A 21,880-nucleotide genomic window follows, 5' to 3' on the forward strand; every position below is an offset into this window, starting at 1 on the left:
CCAATAAAGCAAACTAGCTGGCAAGAGGGCAAGGCCTCCGCCCTGGTGACCTGAGCACTGGGTGGCCACAGCAGCACTCACACACCAAGACCCTAGGCTCACTCTCAGCAGAGTGGAGTTGGCACCACAGCCCTGCCACTGGCCATGGGCCAGAGGGCTTGGCCTGCAGCAGGGAAAACTGTCACCCCCTCCAGACACATCTGGGTCTGAGAGTGGGCCCGGGAGGTAACAGGCAAGCCATGTTTCCCCGGGGCTGTGGGGGCGGCAGCGTGGAATGCAGCCAGAAGGCCTGGGTTCAAATCCCAGCCCTGCCACTTAGCAGCCTGGTGAGTTGAGTTCTTGAACCTCCAGGGCAGTGAAGAGGGGAGGTGTCCACTTCCCAGGGCCACTGCGAGTTACAGGAAACATGAGCAACAGCACTATTAATATCACAATGTGTAACGCCACCATTTATTACTTCTTTACTACATTAAAAAAGTGACCCTGTTTCTGGAGACCAAACAGCACCACAGAGGCATTCTTGGAAGAGAATTCCTTTTGTTTCCAAGCCTTTGTGACTGACTTTAAATCCTCTCACCTGCAGAACAGAGATGGCTTCAAAGTGGGGGGTGAGGGAGTGAGCGAGGACCCTGGGCTGAGACCTGTTTTTCTTCCATTTCTGCTGTGGCTTCCCACAGCTCCCTGGTTCCACACCAGGCCCTGCTCTGCCGCAAGAAAATGGATTTCCAGGCCACAGAGCTGTCAGGCCTTTGACTTTGCAGAGACCAAGCACCCTGGAGGCTGTGGGACAGCGGCCAGTCCCTGGTGGGCCGGTCTGGGGCATGAGGGGGCAGGGAGACTGGGAGATGGGGAGGGTGTGGAGAATCCAGGAGGTCCTGGATACTGACGAAATGGCTCAGGTCTGAGCTCTGGCTGCCCCACTGATTGTGTGGCTTGGCCAAGGTGCAAGTCTCTCGGCCTGCTTCCTCCTCTGAAACAGGAGTGGCAATCCTGGCCGACAGCCCTGGTGGCACCCCCTCCCCACTGAAGGCAGAGAACACGTGCGAAATAGTCTAACTCAGGCCCTGGGCCGGGCCGGCCCGACCCTTCTCCTATGCCTCCCAGGGTACTGTGTCTCAAAGAACCTCTTCCCTCCTGGAACCATTTTCCATTCTTCTTTCTTTCAAACGAGTCCCCCAGCCTGACTCACAACCCTTGCTTGCTACCCTCAGCCAGTAGAGGCCCCTCATCAGTGGTAAAGACAGTTCATCTCAGCTGCCTGCCAGCCTATGGTCTTCGCAGCACCAGAAAGAAAGCGCAAGGCAGGCACCGGCTCACCCTGGCTCAGGCCTGACAAGAGCGGCCCCTGCCTCAGCCCACTGGGGCCTGTCCTCACCTCTCCCGCACGCCCGGCTCTGGGGAAGCCCAGGCTGCCATCCTCTGGCAGTTCCAGGTCTCTTAGACCACCTCCCCCTGGCTCCTTTCCACCTGGCCTGCCCGCTGTGTGGCCATCCCAGGCCCCGGATGCTGCCCTGGTCCTCCTGAACCACAGATGACACAACCAAGGCAGGTACAGGGAGGGGGCCCAGGGACAGATGCAGACACCAGCCTGGGTTGCACTCTGGATGCAGGAGCACAGGGCTGAGAGGCCGGAGAAGTGGAGGGCTACTGTCCCGAGGTGAGGGAGGTGATGGTGGGAGGAGGGGTGGGCTTGGGACAGCCGGGTCTGTTGGGCCTGTGACACTCAGGGTTCACAGGGCGCCTCTTCCTGCTCTGCAGGAGGCTGCTGGGGAGGCTTGGGTGGCTTGCAGGCCCACTGCGGTTTCTATACCTGGCCCTCTGCTCTGAGAAAGGGCGATGGTCCTGGCTGAGGCCATCTGGGAGGAAGTGGCCTTCAGCTTCCTGGGTGGTGACAAGGTGTGAACCACAGGTCCAGTCTGTACTCACACCCTCTATTGCCCGGAGAGCCGTGGGACAGAGTCTGATGTGGGCAGAGGACGGGGCACCTGCTGGCCACTGTGGCACAGGCAGATGTCAGGAAAAGGCTGGACCCTGTCCTGCCCCATGCTAGGCCCTGCTTGGGCTGCATTCTCCGGCTGCCCTACGGTGCCGTCACCACGCTCTGCTCGCCATGGTCCACGCTCCAGAGGCGGTAAAACTCAGCAAAGTCCACGTAGGGCTCAACACGACCGTCCTCGCCAGGCGGGAGTGAGTGGGCGGGCCGGGAGCGGAAGAGGCCTCCGTCAGAGCTGGAGCTGCTGCTCTGCGTGTGTGTGTTGGTGGACTGCAGGGTTAAGGTCGGGCTTTGGCTGCAGGACAACAGGGGAGGGAGTCAGTCAGGAGTAGCCAGGTCAAGGGGGCAAGGGCAGAGTGGGGATAGAATGGCCCCTGCCTCTACCAGCCCCTTGGGCCACAGGCCTCTCTGGCAGAGGCGACCATAGGAGCTGGCCCAGCCAGATGTTCTTAGGAACAGATAAAAAGTCAAATTTTAAAGCACCGGATGCATGTGGCTACTTAAATGAACTAAAGGTAAAGAAAATGGGGCTGGGCACAGTGGCTCATGCCTGTAATCCCAGCACTTTGGGAGGCCGAGGCGGGTGGATCACCTGAGGTCAGGAGTTCGAGGTCAGCCTGGCCAACATGGTGAAACCCCACCTCTACTAAAAATACAAAAAAATTTACCCAGGCATGGTGGCGTACGCCTGTAATCCCAGCTGCTCGGGAGGTTGAGGCAGGAGAATTGCTTGAACCTGGGAGGCAGAGGTTGCAGTGGGCCAAGATTTTGCCATTGCACTCCAGCCTGGGCAACAAGAGTGAAACTCCGTCTCAAAAAAAAAAAAAAAAAAAAAGAAAATGGAACACTCGGTTCAAGCATCTAATAGCCACAAGTGGCCAGAGATGCTGTGACAGGACAGCACCCATGTGAGCACCCCCGTCATCACAGGAAGTTCCTCAGGTGAAGCTGAGCCACTGACTGTCCATTACCATCTCTCTAAACCCGTCCCAACCCAGGCCCTACTCAGCAGGGCGAACAAGGTGTCTTCTTCTAGAAAACCTTCCTTCGCCCCCCTCCCCTTCACTCTCTTCTCATCAGCTGGGTGGGGACGGGCATCCACCTTCTATCACAGCTGGAAGTGCCTGTTAGCGCTGCCCAGCACCAGCACAGGGCCCACCCATGGTGGGACCAACTGTGGCTCAGACGCTGAAAGCAGTGAGGAAGACAGGCAGAGGAGAGTGGGTTGTCCTGCCTTGTCTAGGGCCACAGTGGTCACACTCTGCTTTGTGGACACAGCTGGAGGACTCCTCCAGGCAGCCCGGCAGGGGTGCTGGAGAGGCCACCCCTACTGCACTCAGGATGCCCATGGAGCTTGCTCGGCCTGGCAGGCCTTTCTAGCCCCGTGGCAGTAGTCACAGCATCCATGACCCAGAGGCAGAGGGAAAGGAAGGCCCCCTGATGAGGCAGAGGCAAACAGGCCACCCACCCCAGTCCAGGGCCTTTCTAATTGGCCACATCCTGCACACTCCATCCTCAGAGTGGGCTGGGTGTGGCATCTCTATCATTCCATGCAGGGCTGGAATGTGGAAACCAGATCTGGGTCCCCTGGTGTGGGGGGCGCACATTCTACGGAAGTGAAGGGGGTGGGGTGTACTCCAGACCTGTCAGGCAGGTCTGCGGCTGGAGGGGGCCTGGCGGCATCCCCCTCAGGCTGCTGCCTCTACTTCGCCCCCTGCCCCAAAACCAGAGAACTCACTTCAAAGCTAACATCAGGCACATTAGCCAGAAAGCATGGGCTCTGACAAGCCAGTACAGGCCAGACAATGTCCCCAAGCAAGGACACCACATGAAGCCACCCCACATCACACCGAGGTGGGGAATGAAAGAGAGCCTTCCACTAATGAAACCAGCAGATGGGCCCATAAGAAAATACGAGAAGTAGGCTGGGACCGTCAGCCGCCTGACCAAAAACCCCACCTGCCTCAGTTTCTAGGGAGACCTCCCTCACCAGGCACGGAGCTGGGGAATTCCAGACCCCAGGGCATCTCATCCACAAGCCTTGGCCCCATGGCCATTTCTGTCCTGGTGCCACAGGACACACACGGGAGTGACAGGGCTGGGGGTGGCTCAGTGCGGGGACTTACTTGGTGAGGGTGGGGGTGGCTTCGTCCAGGGTGGAAGCGCTGTGAGCCCCGTTGACCATCTGGCCCTGGGAGGGCATGACAAGGGAGAGGGTCACGCTGGTCTTGCTGGTGCTCTGGGCGCTGGAGTATGGCACAGACACAGGGTACACTCGTCCTCCTGCAGCTTTGGGAGGAAGAGAGTGGGAGCCTCAGGCAGCAGCTGAGGAGAAACCCAGGGTAGCAGGGACAAAGCTGCTCCATGGCCCGATACGGTGGTGCCTGAGGGCTGAGTGTGGGTGGCGGCCATGCCTGGCTCCCCAAGCCCAGTGCGGCCCCCTGCCCCTTGGGACAGCACAGCAGGAGTGTCCCTCGGCAGAGACTCTTCCAGGCCGGGCTGAGAACTCCTTGTAGCAGTAAATCCTGCTGGTGCTCGAGTTGCCTCAAGGAAAGGGTTACTGCCTGGCTTCCCACGGATGCTTTAATCCAGAGGATAAGTTTGCTCCCAGTTGAGGCTGACCCAATAAAAATATGGTTGCAATAACAACAGGCCAGAGAAACTCCAATAACCCTGGTGTCCATGGGAGAACAAATCTGTCTGTGGATGCCTGAGCTTTATCTAAGGTTTGCTTGCTTAAAGCAAAGAAAAAGAAATGCAGCCCTCAGGAACCGAAGGTCTTAGTGCTGAGCAGCGCTGGGGGGAGCACGGGAGAGAGCAGCCACCTCTTTTCCCGAGAACTGGGCTGAAGAATGACATAAGTAGAAAGCAAAACGTCCTTCTCCCTGCCCTGCTCCAGTGCAGCCCAGGGACAGACAGGCCTTGGGGCCTGACCATCTGTCCACATGCCTAATCTCTTCCAGGTCCCTTCATTCTTCAGCCTTGGTTTCTCCCTCTGGAAAACAGGGGTACCACCTGTCTTTAGGGTTGCCCATGAGGACTGAAGGGAGTAAGGCAGGATGTGCGCCTGGCACAAGGGAGGCACTCAATCAGTGGTGGCCATCATCTCTATTATATGGCTTCAGGGCTCTGTGAATTGCTTGCTGGGGCACTCAGGTTCTGGGAGGTTGCCAGGGCAGGTGATATTAATCTCATTTTACAGACAAAAAAGCAAAAATCGACACGCAGCTCAGAGAGGCTAAAAATCGGAGAACCTGAATTAGAGCCACTCAGAGCCAGGCCTCCTGACTCCATCTCCATTTCAAGCAGCCTTGGGGGCTCTGCACCCACCTCTCGCCCCCAGATGGCATCCCCAGGCCCTGCCTGTCTGCACAGCACACATACCTGGGGCTAGGCTCGGTGTGGGCTGGCTCATTTCGCCCAGCGGGTAGCCAAAGTTCCTCACCAGCAGGGTCATGTCCTCGTGCCGGGGGCAGAACCTGGCACGCTCCCCACCACTGGCGAAGGTGTCGCTGTGGATGCGCTTTACCCGGTCCACGACGGCCTGGGCCACTGCGTCCAGGGAGGTCTGCTTGGCAAACTCAGTGTCAATCATCGCAGCAATCTCCTGGGGGAGGGGGGAGGAAGGACCTGGTAAGGAACGAGGTGCAGCCTGGGGGGTGTGGGCCATAATCTCAGAGCCTAAAATCAGGAGATTTAGTGGTCAACAGCCCAGCAGGTGAAGGAAGTGCCTGCCAGCCAAGTTTGCAATCTGAGCCTTTCAAGGTATTCAAGATAATCCTTCTGGAACTTTCTCGTTAGGAAGCGTGTGCTCTTGTGATTGCTCTGATTGTTGGGTGCACACCTCTAGGATGGAGAGAACATCCATTTGACTGGGTGAATATGAGGATTAACTAACAATGGTGTGACAGCACTCTGCCAGCCACCAAAAAGCCTAGTAGCAAGGGTCATTATTATGAAACACTCTTTCCTGGAACAAACTTGTTGTAGGCGATGTTATACATGCTAGGATTTTGTCAGGAACTGGGGATACGGAATGAAAACAGGGTCCCTGACCTCAGAGAAGTCCCTGTCTAGTATACAGATGTTCCTCAATTTAGGATGGGGCTATGTCCTGACAAACCCACTGTAAGTTGAAAATATCATAAGTTGACTGGGCACAGTGGCTTGCGCCTGTAATCCCAGCACTTTGGGAGGCCGAGGTGGGAGGACTGCCAGAGGTCAGGAGATCAAGACCAGCCTGCAACATGGTGAAACCCTGTTGCTACTAAAAATACAAAAATTAGCTGGGCATGGTGGCACACACCTGTAATCCCAGCAACTTGAGAGGCTGAGGCAGAATTGCTTGAGCCCAGGAGACGGAGGTTGCAGGGAGCTGAGACCAGCCTGGCCAACAGAGCAAGACTCTGTCTCAAAAAAAAAAAAAAAAGAAAGAAAAAAAGAAAAAAGAAAATATCGTAAGTTGAAAAATCATTTGGCCGGGCGTAGTGGCTCATACCTGTAATCCCAGCACTTTGGGATTCTGAGGCAGGCAGATCATGAGGTCAGGAGATTGAGACCATCCTGGCTAACACAGTGAAACCCCGTCTCTACTAAAAATACAAAAAATTAGCCGGGCGTGGTGGCGGGTGCCTGTAGTCCCAGCTACTCGAGAGGCTGAGGCAGGAGAATGGCGTGAACCCGGGAGACGGAGCTTGCAGTGAGCCAAGATAGCACCACTGCACTCCAGAGCCTGGGCAACAAAGCGAGACTCTGTCTCAAAAAAAAAAAGACATCAGTCTCTCCCAAAACCCAGCTAGGTCACTGGCTTGACAGGTGTAGTGGCGGGCGCCTGTAGTCCCAGCTACTCAGGAGGCTGAGGCAGGAGAATGGCGTGAACCCGGGAGGCAGAGCTTGCAGGGAGCCAAGATCGAGCCACTGCACTCCAGCCTGGGCGACAGAGCGAGACTCCATCTCAAAAAAAAAAAGAAAAGAAAAGAAAAGAAAAACGCATCTAACTTACTGAACATCATCACTTGGCCTAGCCTACCTTAAATGTGCTCAGAACACTTCTATTAGCCTACGGCTGGGCAAAATCATCTAGCACAAAGCCTGTTTTCATTATTATAAGAAAATGTTGAATCTCATGTAATTTTTTTTTTTTTTTGAGACAGAGTCTCACTGTGTTGCCCAGGCTGGAGTGCAGTGGTGTGATCTCAGCTCACCGCAAGTTCCGTCTCCCAGGTTTAAGAATTCTCCCGCCTCAGCCTCCCGAGTAGCTAGGGTTACAGGCGTGCGTCACTATGCACCAGATAATTTTTTTTTTTTTTTTTTGTATTTTTAGTAGAGATGGGGTTTTACCACGTTGGCCAGGCTGGTCTCAAACTCCTGACCTAAAGCGATCTTCCTGCCTCGGCCTCCCAAAGTGCTGGGATTACAGGCATGAGCCACCACGCCCAGCCAAATCTCATGTAATTTATTGAGTACTGTATTGACAGTGAAAAACAGAATGGTTGTAGGGGTATCGGAGCACAGTTCCCACTGAGTATGTATCACTTTCTCACCATCATAAAGTTTCTTTTGGGTGGGGCAGGAGTGCAGGGACAGGTAATAGGAAACGATCTGCACCTGGTCCTGGTGGGCTCAGTATCATCACTAAGCAGCAATGTCACCTCCGGCAAGACCTTGAACTCCATGGACCCCAAATTCCCTACTCTACATGGAAATAAGCCCCTGTCCCTCTATGTTATAAGGCTACTGGAAGGAATGGTAAGCTTATATAACAGGTAAAGAAATCAGAACACAGGCTGGGCATGGTGGCTCACGTCTATAATCCCAGAACTTTGGGAGGCCGAGGCAGGTGGATCATCTGAGGTTACGAGTTCAAGATAAGCCTGGCCAACATGGCAAAACCCCGTCTCTACTAAAAATACAAAAATTAGCCGGGTGTGGTGGTGGTGCATGCCTGTAGTCCCAGCTACTCAGGAGGCTGAGGCAGAAGAATCACTTGAACCTGGGAGGCGGAGGTTACAGTGAGCCGAGATTGCACCACTGCACTCCAGCTTGGCCAACAGAGCAAGACTCCATCTCAAAAAAAAAAAAAAAAAAAAAAAGAAATCAGAACACAGGGAACAGGGGGATAGTTAGGCACTTGAGACTTTTTTGAAGTAGATCTGCATTCAATCCAGCAATCTGGGCATCTACCTAAAGGAAAATAAGTCATTATATGAAAAAGATACTTGCACACGTATGTTTATAGCAGCACAATTCACAATTGCAAAGATGTGGAACCAGCCTAAGTGGCCATTGACTAATGAGCAGATAAAGAAAATGTATCTATAAACTATGGAATACTACTCAGCCAGTAAAAGGAAAGAAAGAATGTCTTTTGCAGCAACTTGGATGGAGATGAAGGCCATTATTCTAAGTAACACAGGAGTGGAAAACCACAAACTATGTTCTCACTCGTAAGTGGGAGCTAAATGATGGGAATGCACAGGCATACAGAGTGATATAATGGAACTTTAGAGACTCAAGGCAGGAGGGTGGCAGGGGTGCTAGGGATAAAACACTATACATTAGTTACAATGTACATTACTTGAATAACTGGTTTACTAAAATCTCAGAATTCACCACTACATAATTCATCCCTATAACAAAAAAATACTGGTACCTCAAAAGCTACTGAAATAAAAATTAATTTTCAAATTTTGAAGACTTTTTCCTCATGATATTGATTGATTGATTGAGACAGAGTCTTGCTCTGTTGCTCAGGCTGGAGTGCAGTGGCACAATCTTGGCTCACTGCAACCTCCGCCTCCCGGGTTCAGGCGATTCTCCTGCCTCAGCCTCCCGAGTAGCTGGGATTACAGGCGCCTGCCACCATGCCCGGCTAATTTTTGTATTTTTAGTAGAGATGGGGTTTCACCATGTTGGCCAGGCTGGTCTCGAACTCCTGACCTCAAGTGATCCGCCTGCCTCGGCTTCCCAAAGTCCTGGGATTACAGGCATGAGCCACTGCACCCGGCCAATACATGACTTTTAATTAAAAAGGACAAAGCAGGCTGGGCACAGTGGCTCATGCCTATAATCCCAGCATCTTGGGAGGCCAAGGTAGGAGGATCACTTGAGACCAGGAGTTTGAGATTAACCTGGGCAATACAGTGAGACCCTGTCTCTACCAAAAAAACAAAACAAAGAAAACAACCAAAATTAGCCAGGTGTGGTGGCACACACCTATAGTTCCAGCTACTCAGGAGGCTAAGGCTGGAGGATTGGTTGAACCCAGAAGGTTGAGGGTGCAGTGAGCCATGATCACGCCACTGCACTCCAGTCTGGGTGACACAGCGAGTCTTAAAAAACAAAAAAAATGTCAAAGCAGAAAAGGTTATCTTCCTACAAGAATCACAGAAAGGAGGAGGAACACAAACTGAACTTATCTTAGCCAGTCAGCAATCCAAGGTCAGAGAAAGAGTTTTCCTTTGAGACCATCCCTAACGTGACTGTCTTGAAGTCACACTTTGGTGACTCCAAGGTATGAGAAAAATAAACAGCTCTTGGCTGAGGGCCTATGTTTACCACGCCTAACCTCACTGCGATCTCACAAAGGCAGATGTTACCATCCTCACTGTAGAAACGAGAAGTGAACTGCCGGGAGTGGTGGCTCACGCCTGTAATCCCAGCACTTTGGGAGGCCGAGGTGGATGGATCACAAGGTCAGGAGTTCGAGACCAGCCTGGTGAAACCCTGTCTCTACTAAAAATACAAAAATGAGCTGGGCGTGGTGGCGGACACCCGTAATCCCAGCTACTTAGGAGGCTGAGGCAGAGAACTGCTTGAACCCGGAAGGCAGAGACTGCAGTGAGCCGAGATCGTGCCACTGTACTCTAGCCTGGGTGACAGGGTAAGGCTCTGTCTCAAAAAAAAAAAAAAATAAGAAATGAGAAGCAAACTATAAATCGTCTGCCACTCAGGGAAGGCAGTAAAGCCATCAGGCCCTTGGCAGGAAGTGATGGGTGTGGGAGGGACGCTGCAGCCACAGCTCTGTGCAGCAGGCCACATCTCTTTCTGTGCTCTCCTCCTGGCCCTGCCCCCTTCCTGGCCGTCCCAGAGTAATGCCATGCCCATAGCAATTCACATCCATCTCCCCCTCTTCCCTTCAGGCCTTGCTCAGGCCCTGAGGACTGACACTGCTTCAAGCCTAAAATGAGTCAAGTTTTTGGGTGGGCTGGGTGTTCTCAGAGCTCTGGGATTCTCCTTCCCCCAGCTTTGAACCCAGGGATGTCTGGTGACGGCCTCTGAGAATCACAGTGCTAGAAGGCAGGGTGAGCACACTGCCATGCAGGCCAGCCACGCTCTCCAGCCATGGGTGTGGCTGGGCCCAACTCACCTGGTTGGCCTGCCCAGGCCCATGGGCTGCCTCTAGGGCCTTGTATAGCCCCTCCGACATCAGCACCAAGAAGCCCGTCACCCCATCCAGTGGCTGTGCCCCATGGATTTCTGGCTCTGCGATGATGGGTTTGGACTTGGCAGCGCTATGGGGAGAGAGTGAAAGGAAGAGCTTTGCTTGGAACAGCCCCCAGGTGGATGCTGATTCTGCTGAGGGGAGGAATCTATGCCCAGAATGTAAAATAAAACACACAACCTGACAAGAGGAAAAGAAAAAGAGAAAGAGAAGGTCAGAAAAACAGACCCATCTTCTTACAGCAGCTGCTAAAATAAAGCTTGGAGGGCCACAAAAACTGGCAGGCAGCTGAGGTCAGGATGGCAAAGGTTGAATGCCCGATTCTGGCCTGTTACATACATCCTGTTCACAGGGCCTGGTGGTGGCAGGGCAGGGCGTGGGACGGCAAGAGGGATGGGTTGTCCCTGGGAGCCCACATCTCTTGCTATTATTTGGGCTTTTCCAAAACAGATGGCTGAGACCCCAGATACTCTCCATGTGTACAGGGATCCTTTAGTGACTGGGGTCAGAGTCATTACATGCCAGCACATGTGTGTGCACATGGAGGTAAGTACATGAGGAGGTGCTGGCAACACCATCCAGAAGAGCGGAGTCTAAGAACTTCCTGAGGGTCCATCAGCCAGGGCTGGGTCCTGGGAGCTGTTATTACACAGAATGACACCAGCCTAACTGCAGGTGAGCAGAATGAAGAGATGGGCACCTTTAATGATAGCAGTGAGGGGTGTGTAAATGTATCTCCAAACTCATCAAGTTGTATGCATGAAATAGGCACAGCTTTGCATATGCCAATTACACCTTAGGGTTTAAAAAAAAAAGGAAAAGAGGGAGAAGTAGGACACACCAGCACCTGGGTGTTCTGAAAAGGATGCAGGCTCCTTGGCCCCCATGACACACACACACAGACACCGTGTGTGTATATGTGCATGTGGCCAGATTTTGGAGCAGGATACACAAGAAACTAGCAGCCTCTGGGGAGGCAGCGAGTCCTAGAGCTTGGTGTAGGAAGACTTCCTTTCCCTGTATAGACCCCAGCACTGTCTGAAGTGTTTTAAACTATGGATGTCCTTTCCAATAAAGGAAACAGGACCCCACAAATTAGGGACAAACATTCAACACTCAATTGCCTAGATCGCGTGTGGGCAAGGAGTTCTAACATGCACTTTCTAGGCCATGAGGCCTCTGCTGATGGGAACTCTGGCTTTGGGAACAGCCTTGGCCATGACATTAAATGCCATGATTGGCATCAGGCAAGTGAACGCGCCTATTTCCCCAACCAACACTTCACATACAGGTTACCCGGCGGTTAAGGACACATATTCCAAATTCAGGCTGCCTGAGTTCAAGCCCCATGACCAGGTTGGGCTGCGTGATGTCTCCATGCCTCAGTTTCCTCTTATGAAAATGCCTCTGGGGTGATGGCAGTAACTGCCTCAGGGGGCCTGAGTAGGGAATGCACAAAAGAAGGTACATCCAGAGCTCTGCACGGGCTCGGCCTCGTGATGATGACTGCCCATTCTGCTGCCATGAGCACTGGGGTGACGTCCAGAGGAGGTGTCCTCAGAGGGAAATACACAATTCATCTCACACCTCTGCTGCAGCCATGGGCAGCACCGACCAACAGGCCTGGTCTGTCCATCCTATGCCAACTCTGGCTTCACCTGCCTCCCTTGTGGCACTAGTTGCTGCCCTCAGCTTTGGCCCAGCTCCTCAACTTCACCCCTTGTTTCTACAGTACCCAACTCCTGGCCTGCTTCGCCTAACCTGCCCCAAACCAACCTCTCTGGGAGGAAGAAAGAGTTTACCTGGGCTCTGAACTACTTTGCACGTCTGTCACTGAGGCCTACAGTCTGCGTCTGCCCCAGGCCTTCTGGACCCTTTTTTTTTGAGACAGGGTCTTGCTCTGTTGCCCAGGCTGGAGTGCAGTGGCATGATCACGGCTCACTGCAGCCTCGACCTCCCGGCACAATCAGTCCTCCCATCTTGGCCTCCCTAGGACCTTCTGTTCTTTCAAGCACAGGGGACAGCTGGGCTGGTACCTACCTGAGAAGGTCAATGTCCGTGTAGCCATATTTGACCTTGTAATCCCCGATCCGCCGGGTGCTCTCCTGCCCACAGATGATCCCCACCTGCTTGATCTTCCCGGCGTCCAAGCCTACGGAGAGAAACAGTGCAACAATCCTGCTCCTTGTTCACAAAGAGGAACAAAAAGAAGGGGACAGAGACACAGCCATGGGAAGAAGGCAATAAGGACCCAATGAATAAGAAAAGAAGACAACACCAGGGCGCCTGGGAGGGCAGCTGACCCAAAGTCCCTGGTGTCCTCAGTCCCCACGCCCATCACAACACACCTCACTCAGAGCCTGTCCTCCAGGCACCACCTGGCACGGAGCAGCTTGTCTGCCATCTCCCTGCCCATCCCGTGTGCCCCACATCTGCCTGGAGCTCACTGGGAAGGGAAGGAGCAGCTCGGCAGCAGCTGGGCTCCTTGGACTTCTTTGGTCTCTTTCAGTCTCCACCAATAACAGCAAGTGCCTCCTGTGTGCCAGGCACTCCAGGAAGCATTTCACATGCACTAAGTGAATCCTCCTAGCATCCCGATGTAGGTTACTATTATCCTCATTACACAGCAGGGGAATCTGAGGCACAGAAAACTTTAGTTTAAGTTCCAATCACCAACCAGTAAGCGGCAGTCCCGGGAATGAACCCCAGGCAGGCTGGCTGGGGAGCCCATGGGAATCAGCTTCCGCTCCCACTCACCCCTCGGCCAGGTATTCTCCCCACTCACCCAGCTGCGAAAGGCGGAAGAGCTCATCCTCGTTCTCTGTGGTGTGGTCCACGTTCAGCTGTGTCACCTGCAACCCATCCACTGTCGATTTGCATAAAAGTGCACGGTTTGTACCTGTGGCAGAATGTGAACAGCTAAGCAAAGACCACGCACAGAGAGAAACAGGGCATACTGGGAAGGCAGAGAGGGAAAAGGCAGGCATCTCACACGTGGAAATACCTGAAATGGGCAAAACAGGCTCAGACCAATAGGGTGAGTCACTAGTTAGGGACAGTTGATGATACGAAAGAATTGGGCTTAACTTTTTCAGTGTAATCATGGGATTATGATCTTAATAAAACAGACCTCTTCTCTAGAGATACAGACTGAAATATTTACAGATAACATGACACAGTGTCTGGCGTTTGCTTCAAAATAGCGAACGTGGGAACAAAAATCCACAGGTAAAAGAAGGCTGGCCACAATTGATAACTGCTGGGGTTGGGGATGGGCACATGAACGTTCATTAAATATCAGTCACTCTATTGTTCTATATTGTGGAAAACTTTCCACTAAAGTATTTAAAAAAGGCAGCAGCATCAGAAGGGTCTCTACAGAGTTCTTTCTACTGAAACCTGCACCTGTCTGGTCTTCTCACAAACCCCAATGTCCCTGTCACCTAGCCCCGTCTCGCAGCTGTTCATGGGGATGCTGGTTGATTTTTCATGGCCAGGTAACCTCTTCCAGAAGTAGCGGCCCCCAAGGCCACCCAGAATGGGATACGACTTGTCCAGAACGAGTTAAGAAGCAGAATAGGGACTAAAGGCCAGGACACCTGCCTCCCATCCCGTCCTTTCTCCCTTCCAGTTGGGACTGAGGCGTCACTCTGGAGAGGGATATACCCAAACGGTCTCAGGAGACCCTGTGTTTAAAGTGCGTGAAGTGTCTGGAAAGCAGATTGTCAAATAACGCACCGACCCCTGTGGCTGACCTCTCCCCAGTCCTCCCTGCCCTGGGACAGGAGGGGGCTCACCGACATTGGCGACGTAGAGCTTGTTGTTGAGAAGGACTGCCACAACGGCCATGGCCCCTCCCGAAATTTCCCTCTCCAACGTCTTGAGTCTCTCAAGGATCTTCTGATACTGAGGAGGCAGCTGGTGCTGAGGGACTCCCTACAACCATCAACAGAGGGTCAGGGCAGGACAGAACTCTGGACCATCTTCCTAGCCCTCTCCCTCCCTTTACTCTTTTTTTTTGAGATGGAGTCTCGCTGTGTCCCCCAGGCTACAGTGCAGTGACATGATCTCGGCTCACTACAAGCTCCGCCTCCCAGGTTCACACCATTCTCCTGCCTCAGCCTCCTGAGTAGCTGGGATTACAGGTGCCCGCCACCACGCCCGGCTAATTTTTTGTATTTTTAGTAGAGACGGGGTTTCACCGTGTTAGCCAAGATGGTCTCGATCTCCTGACCTTGTGATCCGCCCACCTCGGCCTCCCAAAGTGCTGGGATTACAGGCGTGAGCCACTGTGCCCGGCCTCCCTTTGCTCTTAAGAGCAAAGATTCGAGGGCCTGAAGGACAGACAGACAGATGGTTCATGGCACAGCCAAGATGAAGCCTGTGCTGCAGCTCCAGGGGAAGGTTCTTCCAGAAAGCCGGAGATGACCTAACTCACAGCACAGAAGTAAGCGCTGCAGGTGGTAGTGGGCGACGTGAGCAGGTGGGTGACAAGGGTGGGGACCCATTCAGGTCGCAGAACTGGGAAAAGCCCTTCCTCATGTCCACCACTGCCCAGCCACTGCTGAGCTTTAGGGTGCAGCTGCCCACAGCAGAGCAACGAGGTCCCTCACCTGTGGCCACCCACCAGTGTCCCCCAGTAGGAACTGCTCCCTAACTCCTGCTGCTCTGGCCCAGTAATGTTAAGACAAAGTAGATGAGTCCATGCTCCTTGCAAAGCTGGGCCTGGACTTGACTCCCCTGGGTGTCAGCTGGGGAAATTACCTCTGGCAATTGCGACTGGAGGCTTGCCTTCTCAGCCAAGGCATCGTCAATGGACTCCAGGAAGCTCCTCTCCACCACATCGAAGGCCTAGAGGAACACAGGACAGGGCAAAGGTTGGTTCAAAACACCACTGTCACTGGTGCTAAAATGCCCTCTATTAATAATAGCAACAGGTTCGCTGTATTCACTGCAGGTTCTTGTGTGATGGAGCTTTCCACATTTCAGTCCTGCCTCTGGCCCAGCACTGCAAGGCACCAGCTGCTTCTTGCAGATCAATGTCTTTGACAAAGCCCTTCAGCCTCACAGGGGTGTGCGCCCTGCAGAGGCAGCACTGCAGAGGGCTGGGAGGCAGGAGACAGTGCGGAAGCTAAGAGCAAAGGCTTGGCGTAGGCCCAGCTGGTGTGACCTCTGGCCCCCTCAGTCTCACACAACGGAGGTTAAGTGTTGTTCCGGGGGTGAGGTAAGACAGTCCACCCTGGCACTCAGCAAGGCAACTGCTCAGAGAAACTGCCAGGCCTATGACAGCTCATGTGATTACTACAACTTCTTTCTGGAAGACTTCTGTCAAACCCCGCCGGCCCCAGGACACTGGTGACACTGACACCTCCCGCCGTGTGAGATCTGCTGAGAATCACTGGAATGGAGCCTGAGGTCGTGAAGGGCAGGAAAAGGCTGGCACCACCCCTCTCCGGGAACAGAAGCCCATTCTCTCATCTAAAATGGGCCTGAGACATGCTCCTGAAAGGAGATGCCATGAGGAAAACTCCCAACAGTGCAAGCAGAAAGGTGGAAGCAGTCAGTGAGGATGGCAGCCCCTCAGAAAGGGGAGGCAAGGTCTTTCCTGAACGCCCAGGGATGCATCCTGCACCTGGAGGCTGAGCACCTGACCACATAGGAAAGAAAGGGGTAGCTCTAAATGACCCCATTTCTACCAGGCCTTGCCCTGCTCCCACCTCACACCTCTCTCCAAGCTCCCATCCCTAAATCCCCCCGTCTCCAGCAGTACCTCCTCTGCCAGCCATTGAAGGCCTGCTGCTCGCTGGTTGGTCCTGGACTCCTGTTGGGTGGGGGGGGCCTATGCTGGGAACTGCTCCTCTACCGGGGTGAAGGGGCCGGCAGGATCTTCACACCAACCCTGGCAACATGCTAGAGGTGCAGGGCCCAAGCCCTGGGGTGGGGGACATGATGTGGCTGGGTCGTTGCCAGCCCCGGCACCATTACCTGCAGCAGCACGCGCCGCACGTCAGCCTCGGCATGCTCGGCATTCAGCTGGCCCAGCAGGAGCTCTGCGGACAGCCGCTGGGCCACGAAGTTGGTCACTCGGTTGCCATCATAGCCGTTGAAGACCCCATACAGGAAGCAGTTGTTCTCACTCCTGGAAAGAGGGAGAGGGCAGAGGGAGGCCTGAGACCAGGGTCTCATGGAGGTGGAGGGAGAAAGGGAAAGGAATTGGGGGAGACTAAAGCTACAGCAGCTGCAGCTTCAGGGGCCCTCCTGGGTCCCCCTGCTTTGGCCATCATTTAACTCTGGCTATGACCTTCTGGGATACCCTCCTCCCCATGCTCATGCTACCCCATCAGAGCAGGCCCTTGGCAGGACAGCAGCAGAGGCCACCTCTCACGGGCCACATGTCACTGGCAAGCCCAGACGAGAAAGCTGCAAGGTCGCTGTCTTTCCTTGCTTGCAAACCAACCAACTCCGCGGGCCCAACACAGAAATGCTGGCACACACACCTGAACTTGAGCCAGCTGTCCTCTGGCGGGTGGCTCTCAGTGCCCTTGCCATCAGCAGAGTAGCTGCGGTTGGAGGCTGAGCCAACCCCAGAGAGGTGGCAGAGAGGCAGGTCATCTGTCCAGCTGGGCTGCTGCTCCTGGGGAAGGACACCAGGAAGCTGTGAGGCGCCACCGCGTCTGCAGGGTAGACCCCACTTCACCTATTCCTTCTGCAATAAAAACCTAGCAGGCCCGCAGCCCTACACAGAGGGTTCTACTTCCTTCTGGAAAACAATAATGTTTGTATGAACAGACACCTGCAGAAGGGTTTGCTGTTTTTATGGCTAGTCTACAAACTGGTTTCCTAGGAAAACTGAAAGACTCCAGCATTCCCAAATGTAAGGCGCAGCAATGACCTCCAGGAATGAGCCATTATGAAACCTAGTGAAACACACACAAACGTCACAGACTCTTGGCAGGAAACTCTGGGGACCCCACCTCTTACTGCACTGGCTCCAAATGCACACTACAAAGAAATCCCTTGAGCATTGGTTACCAACACTGCAGGCTGCAGGCCCCACCCTCAAAATGACTGATCTGGGCAGGGCCGCTCCCCATGGGTGATGCTTTCAGGTGACCTAAGATCCAACTTATAAGCTAGTCTCAGTCATTCTCTCTAGCACTGGGACCTCCAAGTGCCAGGGAGAGTAACTGAGACTGGCTTTTAAGTTGGAGTTTATGAGCTAGTTTATAAGACATCCTCATGCCACCCCAATGTCCTCTCCCATCTCCCCTGCCACATCCTTCCCTCCCAGTCCCGAATGCCTGCAGTCCTGTCCATCCCCTGCTCTTTGCCTCCACATGAACACGCTCCTTCTTCTTCCCTAGCAATTCTCCGGGTCCTTCGGGACTCTTTGGCTCAGGAGTCACCACCTCCAGGAGGTCCTCCTTCAGGATGACCCTACCCAGGACTGGCTGATGGCCCTCTCATGTACCCCAATGGCACCCTGATGCCAGCACCCCTGCCTGTCTGCAATGCCCATTCCACCCCATAGGATCTCAAACCAGGCTGTTCAGCATAATCACTGCAGAGCTTTAAACACACTCACACAGCGGTCCAGGCCCTGGCCCCATCCCTGGCCCAAACACAATTTCTGAATTTTCCAAATCTCCCTAGGGTACATCCTGAGCATCTGTATTTTTTAAGCCCCAGGAACAACTTTGATGCAAGGCCGAGGTGCGATTCCCTGCCTCTCCCTGAAAGCTTGCCCCAAATCTGGCCTCCTACCTGAGAACTGCGCCTTGTTCACAAGGGCACTCCCAGGACCACCGTGCAGAACTAGAGCAAACTGGAATAACTGGGAGAACCATGGCTCAATTTCAAGGAAAATAAAATTTGTATTGGCTGGGTGCAGTGGCTCACGCCCGTAATCCCAGCACTTTGGGAAGCTGAGGTGTGGACCATTTGATGTCAGAAATTCGAGACCAGCCTGGCCAACCTGGTGAAACTCCATCTCTGTCTCTATTAAAAACACAAAAAAATTAGCCAGGCGGGTTGGTGCATGCCTGTAATCCCAGCTACTGTGGAGGCTGAGGCAGGAGAATCACTTGAACCCAGGAGTTGGAGGTTGCAGTGAGCTGAGATCATGCCACTGCACACTAGCCTGGGTGACAAGAGTGAGATTCTGTCTCAAAAAAAAAAAAAAAATTTGTATTGAAAGCTTTATTGAAATATTAAACAAACACAAGCTAGAGCAACCAGATAAGAGAAAGAAATAGAGGACATCCAAATTGGCAAGGAAGACGTTAAATGATCCTTGTTTGCAGACGATATAATCTTATATTTGGAAAAACCTAGACTCCACCAAAAAACTATTAGAACTGATTAAACAAATTCAGTAAAGTGGCAGGATATGGGCCAGGCGCAGTGGCTCAAGCCTGTAATCCCAGCACTTTGGGAGGCTGAGGCAGGTGGATCATGAGGTCAGAAGATCGAGACCATCCTGGCTAACATGGTGAAACCCTATCTCTACTAAAAATACAAAAAATTAGCCGGGTGTGGTGGCAGGCGCCTGTAGTCCCAGCTACTTGGGAGGCTGAGGCAGGAGAATGGCGTGAACCCAGGAGGTGGAGCTTGCAATGAGCCGATATTGTGCAACTGCACTCCAGCCTGGGCGACAGAGCAAGACTCCATCTCAAAAAAAAAAAGTTGCAGGATATGGAATCAACATACAAAAATCAGTAGTATTTCTATATGCTAACAGTGAATAATGTGTAAAACAAATAAAATACACACAGATACTGTGTGCAACTTCTTACAAGTTATTGTTAAGTCTTCCAGAAAGGATGTGGAAACCACTTCAACAGGCTTTTGCAATCAGATATATAAAAAGCCTGTGGTTAGCTTTTGTGGCAAATTGTAGCTTCTGTTTAGTTATATACTGACAGGAGTGACTTCACTTTTTTTCATGTAATTGGTTTTATTCTGCTTTTATCTATTTTGGTGCTTCAGCTCTACATTTTGCATCCTGGAGCAACTTCTGCAGGGTGTGGGAGTTTGTTTTATTTTTACATTAACATGGAGTAAAACTGGCTTTTGGGGCACGCACATCTGTGAATGTTGACACATGTAGAGATGTGTGTAACTACCACCACTCTCAGGATACAGGGCAGCTCCACTCGCAACGCACTCCCTCCCCTAATCCCTGGCAACCTATTTTCCACTACTATGGCTTTGTCTTTTTAAGAATGTCATATTAAACGCCAGGTGCGGTGGCTCACGCCTGTAATCCCAGCACTTTGGGAAGCCAAGAGGGGCTCATCACTTGAGGCCAGGAATTTGAGACCAGCCTGGCCAATGTGGCGAAACCCTGTCCCTACTAAAAATACAAAAATCAGCCGGGCATGGTGGCGCACACCTGTAATTCCAGCTACTCAAGAGGCTGAGGCACGAGAGTCACCTGAACCCGAGAGGCAGAGGTTGCCATGAGCTGAGATTGCACGCCACTGCACTCCAGCCTGGGCGACAGAGTGAGACTCTGTCTCCAATGTCACACAATGTCACATAAATGAAATGATGCAGTAAACATAACCTCCTGAGACTGGCTTCTTTCACTCAACATTATGTCTCTAAGATTCATCCAAGTTGTTAGCTTGTGTGCACCAACAGTCTATCTCTCTCTTTCACAGAGTAATATACCATTGTTTGGATGTAGTATAGTTTGTTTATCCATTCATCCACTGAAGGACATTTGGGCTGTTTCATTTCTTGTAAGTATGAAGAAATGTGCTATAAACATTTATACAGGTTTTTGTATGAATGTAACTTTTCATTTATCCAGGGTAAATACTTAGGAGTGAGAGGGCTGGCTCATATGGTAAGTGTATGTTTAACTTTATAAGAACCTGCCAAACTGTTTTCCAGAGCAGCTGAACCATTTGCATTTCCAATGTTGAGTTCCGGCTGCTCCACGTCCTTGCCACCATGTGGTATTGTCTTTTTCTGAATTCAGATATTCTAAGAGGTGGGTAGTGGTAGCTCATCGTGACTTTAATCTGCACTGCTAACGGCTAACGACATTGAGTATCTTTCACGTGTTTGTTTGGCACCAACTCGTCCTCTTTGGTGAAGTGCAAGTTTTTTGCCTATTTTTAAATTAGGTTATTTTCTTAACTATTGTGTTCTGAGAGTTCTTTTTATTTGTAACTTAGCATTTCATTCACTCAGAATCAGCTTGCTTATATCCACAAGTCTTCTTGGGATTTTTACTGGAACTGTTTTAAATCTACAGATCAATTTGGGGAAAGCAGACATTGTCACTATGTTGAGTCTTCTAATCCATTAACATGGTGTGTCTCTACACTTATTTATGTCTTCATTGGGTAACTTTTATTTTTTTTTATTAACACAATTTTACTACAAGGTCTGAAAAGCTACTAACGCCTTCTAATAGCCTTTGAAAACAGACAATATAACCAAACCCTACTAATGGAAATGAAAAAAAAAAAAAAAGGAAGATGAAATGGCAATAAGTGCTAGCTGTGCCAAGTATGTCACAACTAAATTAAAAAAAAAAAAAAAAAAGAAGTAGAAATGGCAACAATTCTGCTCAGCTCCTCATGACACCAGGCTTAAATTTAACACTTTCAGTTCAAGCAACGCCAAAAGAAAAACTGCTGGCCTGGCACAGTGGCTCACGGCTGTAATCTCAGCACTTGGGGAGGCTGAGGCAGGTGGATCTCTTGAGGTCAGGAGTTTGAGACCAGCCTGGGCAATGTGGCAAAATCCTGTCTCTACTAAAAATACAAAAATTAGCCAGGTGTGGTGGTGCACACCTGTAATCCCAACTACTCAGGAGGCTGAGGCAGGAGAATCGCTTGAACCCAGGAGGCAGAGGTTGCAGTGAGCTGAGATCACGCCACTGCACTCCAGCCTGGGTGACAGAGTGAGACTCAGTCTCAAAAAGAAGAAGAAAAACGGCTTCGTAGTAACACAAAATTGGGTCAGTTCTAATCTTGAACTGTTTCATTTTAAAGCAAAATTAATGCCTCTCTTAACATAAATGGGAACTTAAGTCTTCAGGACCCACATATGATACTATGTGATTACAGTAAGTTAAATCACTACATACATTCTTTCAACAAACAACTGCTGAGCATTTGCAACAGTCTGGCAGTATTCTGGGTACTGCGGACACAGAAGAGAAAACAGAGAGGTTCCTTATTTGAAGCCTCCCTTCTAGGGAGAGAGAGAATTCAAACACACAATACAATAATAAACAAGGCAATCTCAGACAGGGCTACGTGCTAGGGAGAAAACACACCATGGTAACGGGACACAGCGTGATGGGCGGGGGGGCCTCTAGATGAAGTGGTCACAAAAGCAGACCTCTCTGGGGAGGTGACGTCTGAGCCAGACCTGAATGACTATGGGGCAGTGACCTTCTAGAAGGCAGAGAAGGAGCCTTC

General features: G+C 51.9%; 1 protein-coding gene across 4 annotated transcripts in view; it reads right to left on the minus strand.

Moving 5' to 3' along the window:
- Nucleotides 1-422: 422 nt before the first annotated feature.
- Nucleotides 423-21,880, minus strand: part of TAB1 (TGF-beta activated kinase 1 (MAP3K7) binding protein 1) — a 31,002-nt gene continuing 9,544 nt past the window's right edge. For 3 of the 4 annotated variants that reach the window (XM_055254238.2, XM_063622958.1, XM_055254237.2), the window contains 10 exons: nt 16,934-17,070; nt 16,422-16,575; nt 15,201-15,287; nt 14,234-14,372; nt 13,222-13,335; nt 12,477-12,588; nt 10,362-10,506; nt 5,378-5,600; nt 4,120-4,282; nt 423-2,288 (listed from right to left, as the gene is read on the minus strand). In XM_055254238.2, the coding sequence (XP_055110213.1) occupies nt 2,081-2,288; nt 4,120-4,282; nt 5,378-5,600; nt 10,362-10,506; nt 12,477-12,588; nt 13,222-13,335; nt 14,234-14,372; nt 15,201-15,287; nt 16,422-16,575; nt 16,934-17,070 (1,482 nt within the window). In that variant the 3' untranslated portion in view covers nt 423-2,080. The remainder of the gene's footprint in view (nt 2,289-4,119; nt 4,283-5,377; nt 5,601-10,361; nt 10,507-12,476; nt 12,589-13,221; nt 13,336-14,233; nt 14,373-15,200; nt 15,288-16,421; nt 16,576-16,933; nt 17,071-21,880) is intronic. The other variant, XM_063622957.1, reaches the window with a different exon arrangement.

Source organism: Symphalangus syndactylus, chromosome 18, assembly GCF_028878055.3.
Source record: "Symphalangus syndactylus isolate Jambi chromosome 18, NHGRI_mSymSyn1-v2.1_pri, whole genome shotgun sequence".
NCBI classification, from domain to species: Eukaryota; Metazoa; Chordata; class Mammalia; order Primates; family Hylobatidae; genus Symphalangus; species Symphalangus syndactylus.